A 3,352-nucleotide genomic window follows, 5' to 3' on the forward strand; every position below is an offset into this window, starting at 1 on the left:
CCAACGTAGACTCTCATCAAGTAAAATAAATACACGAACCTCACCAAATCACAGTTTTATCAATATTTGTTGGTGTTACTTACCTTTTGTTTCCCTTGCTGCCTTTCTTTTGAGTTCTTTTTAGTTTCATACCACCTTTTAGAAGAAAAAAAAAAGATAGAGAACAGATTGTTGCAGCCATATTCATGGGATTAATGTACAAATTAAAAGCTAAAGATTACCTAAATGAAGATGCTGCTGATTTGAGATTCATAGAAGATTTGCCCGCTCTAGTAGTAGCCTTGTCGTTCAGGTATTCTGCGTTACTACCAACGCTCTCTCCATCGAAATTTGAAAAAATATTGTATGGAGGTTGCAATTTAAGACATAAGTAGATATGGTTACAAAAATAAGTATACATGGTAGCAAACAGGTATCCAAATCATCAAATGTCACGAAGCAAAAATCACCATAAGCATTTTTACCGACTCCTGGCCACCATTAAAATATTGTAGCATTGTACTATGATGAGGGCAAAACATTGTTAAAACAAATACGACAATATATAGAGACCAACCTCAGAATGTCAATTTGGATGCAGCTACAAGCTATGCAATACTACAATATAAATGTAAATGGCATGCTTCTTAAAAGGATAAATGAGATTAACAAAAATAAGTTTTGAAGGTTCAAACACACTGAAAAGTAAACATTGACAAGGTTCGCAAGGATGTTTACACAAGCTGATTAACTAATGTAGTCTACAACTCTAAATGGAAGAAAACGTTACAACTATATGATTGATATGTTTAGCTTCCTCTTCATAGTGTGCATCAATTCATAATTCTCATGTTTTGTAATACACATTGCAGGTAGCATCCTCTCTTTTTTTCTCCATTTTTTGAAAGATGTTTCCCGCTTCAACATATTTGATAACATCACAATTCACAACCATTCTCAACTTCTTCCATTGTACTCATGGTTACAAATTCGAATCCACGACTCCGGTCAATATCCCTATTATAAATTACCTGAAATCACAACACAAGAGCCACATTTAAACACTTTCTACCATAAGTATAAGATACTATGTAGCACTAACGCAATTACATAATATTTGAAATTGAAAACCAAAACATAAGAATTTACCTCAGCAACTTCTACAGTCCCAACTTGTTCAAAAAGCAAGGCCAATTTCTCACTATCAACATCAAAAGGCAAATTCGCAACAAAAATATTCAAATCTTCAAATAGTTCCTCAAAACTCCCAGCTTCGTTGCTTTCAGCTTCACTAACATCTGTATTTCCCCAAGTAATCAACAGAGTTGCAAACTGTTGAAGTTGTGGGATTTTAGAGAGAAAGAGGAGAGAAAATAATAAGGGTTTGAATATTATTGATAATAGTTTAATGTTGACTTTATTACCAAAGACTCAATACTAATCTCTATTTATAGAGAAACATAGACTCAATTCCAAATAAGGAATAAATCATAATAATAATGAGAGATATTCTAAGATATCTCTATGATTATAAATTGATCCTAAGAAATAATTTAAGATACTCTAATAAAAAATAAAAGATATTATAAGATATTTTCTAATATTCTAACACTCCCCCTCAAGCTAAAGCTTACTAAATTTTAGCTTGTTACAAGAAAATAATGTTTTGCTCTGTAAAATAATAAAAATGATGGCAAAGCAACTCAGGGATGCAGATGAAGTCGGAGAGAATTGCTATAAATATAGCCTAGCCAGATAGCCGATTTGATAATCAACCTGAGAGAAATTCATGGCAAGCAATTGAACAAAACAAGGTCCATTCTTCTAAAAATTGCATTTGGAAGCTTCAAACCAATAATATTGGAGATGTGTGCTTCAAGGAGATAAAGGAAAGGCAAGTACATCTGGGACAAAGATGGGGCTAGTGCATCTGGGACAAATTTCCATGCTAATGTGTGAGTCATGAAAATAAAAGACATTGTTAGAATGACTCATGACTCTTCATCATATGCATATTTTCCCACTATTTTAGTCTTATTTATCCTCAATCATCAGTTAAATTAAGGATTTATTTAATACATTTTGTTGATTTTTGTTCTTTGAGTTAATAAAATGTTTTTTATTTTTATTTCGTTGATTAAGTAGGAATTTGTCGTAATTTTACATTGCGTTTTGTTTTAGTACAGTGCTGAATTTTGGTGAAAAATCAACATGACATATGTGGAGTATTTCAGCCATATCTGGAGTTCTAGATGTCCAATTAGTGTCACTCCAAGTGCTAATGAAAGCTAAGATCCATATCTACAACTTTCATGAAGACACCGGGACCAAATTCAGACGCAAAAGATGAGAAAAATGCAAAATACATCAGACAGCAGATGTTGTGCGCCTGAAGTGCGCCCTGCGCCTGGAGCGCATTTCTCAGGATTGGACTCTGCCAACGCGCGCCTGGAGCGCGTTCTTCCGCGCCTGGGGCGCGCGACACGCACCAGCAACCATAAAAACGCAGATTTTTACTGTTTTAGGGATCTTTTTGACTCTGGGGAACTTGGGAGACTTGTGCCCTAGCATAGAAACTCAAAGACGGCCGTTTCTAACGCCATTGAAGCAGTTTTATCAAGAATCATCCATGAATCATTCTTGTAATTCTTCTTTAATTCTTATCTTTTGTATCTCTGCCATGAGTAACTAAACCCTATTTGTTAGGGATGAGTGTAACCAGATGAAACCCTTATTTTTCTGATTTGATTTCTAGTTATATGAATGAGTTTATTGAATTGTTTTTCTCATCTATGTGCTTAATGCTTTTTATTGCTTGATCAACATTAAAATGTTCTACGATTTGTATTTTGAAACGGAAGTGGACTTTACGAATGCTTGAGATGAGAAATTCATGAATTTGTAGTCTAGGGATAGATGCAGGTCATGAAACCAATTAAATTAGTTGCAAAGCAATAATTTACAAGAGAATTTCTATACGGTAATGCTTAATTCTAATCTTAAATCCACTAAGGAATTAGGGGTTACTTTGGAATTAAAGGTTCTGTCACTAAGACATTAGGGCAAGAATAATAAAGAGAATTCGGTAATAATTCAATAAAGGAATTCAGTAACTAGGATCAAATTAGACACCAAGGTTGGATTCGAAGTGAAACTCATCCCTGACATTTTTCTCATTATAAAAGATCAATTTTATTATTGTTGTTAATTTCAAACATTATTTCAATCAACTTGGGAACCTTTTTGTTCAATTCTAGTAATCAAATATAATTCAATAGTAAAACGCAATCCTTGAGTTCGACACTCGGTACTACCGTTTTATTATTACTTGCAACGATTCAGTACACTTGCTGAAACACAATCAAGTTTTTGG

At 33.7% G+C, this 3,352-nt stretch overlaps 1 protein-coding gene across 1 annotated transcript; it reads right to left on the reverse strand.

Moving 5' to 3' along the window:
- Positions 1–893: 893 nt before the first annotated feature.
- LOC101509156 (28 kDa ribonucleoprotein, chloroplastic-like) lies at positions 894–1,958 on the reverse strand. The gene is made up of 3 exons (XM_027337757.2): positions 1,791–1,958; positions 1,129–1,311; positions 894–1,010 (listed from the first exon to the last, which is right to left on the reverse strand). The coding sequence occupies exons 1-3, from the start codon at positions 1,956–1,958 to the stop codon at positions 918–920; spliced, it is 444 nt and encodes a 147-aa protein (XP_027193558.1). The 3' UTR covers positions 894–917.
- Between the last annotated feature and the right edge of the window lie 1,394 nt (positions 1,959–3,352).

The sequence above is a fragment of the Cicer arietinum genome, chromosome 7 (assembly GCF_000331145.2).
Source record: "Cicer arietinum cultivar CDC Frontier isolate Library 1 chromosome 7, Cicar.CDCFrontier_v2.0, whole genome shotgun sequence".
NCBI lineage: Eukaryota > Viridiplantae > Streptophyta > Magnoliopsida > Fabales > Fabaceae > Cicer > Cicer arietinum.

Coding starts and splice junctions, on each gene's coding strand:
- LOC101509156 (XM_027337757.2), bottom strand. CDS start 1,958: ATGTCTTTTATTTTCATGACTCACACATTAGCATGGAAATTTGTCCCA. Junction 1,312..1,790: donor TTTTTAGAAGAATGGACCTT/GTTTTGTTCAAT, acceptor CAACTTCAACAG/TTTGCAACTCTGTTGATTAC. Junction 1,011..1,128: donor GGACTGTAGAAGTTGCTGAG/GTAAATTCTTAT, acceptor TTGTGATTTCAG/GTAATTTATAATAGGGATAT.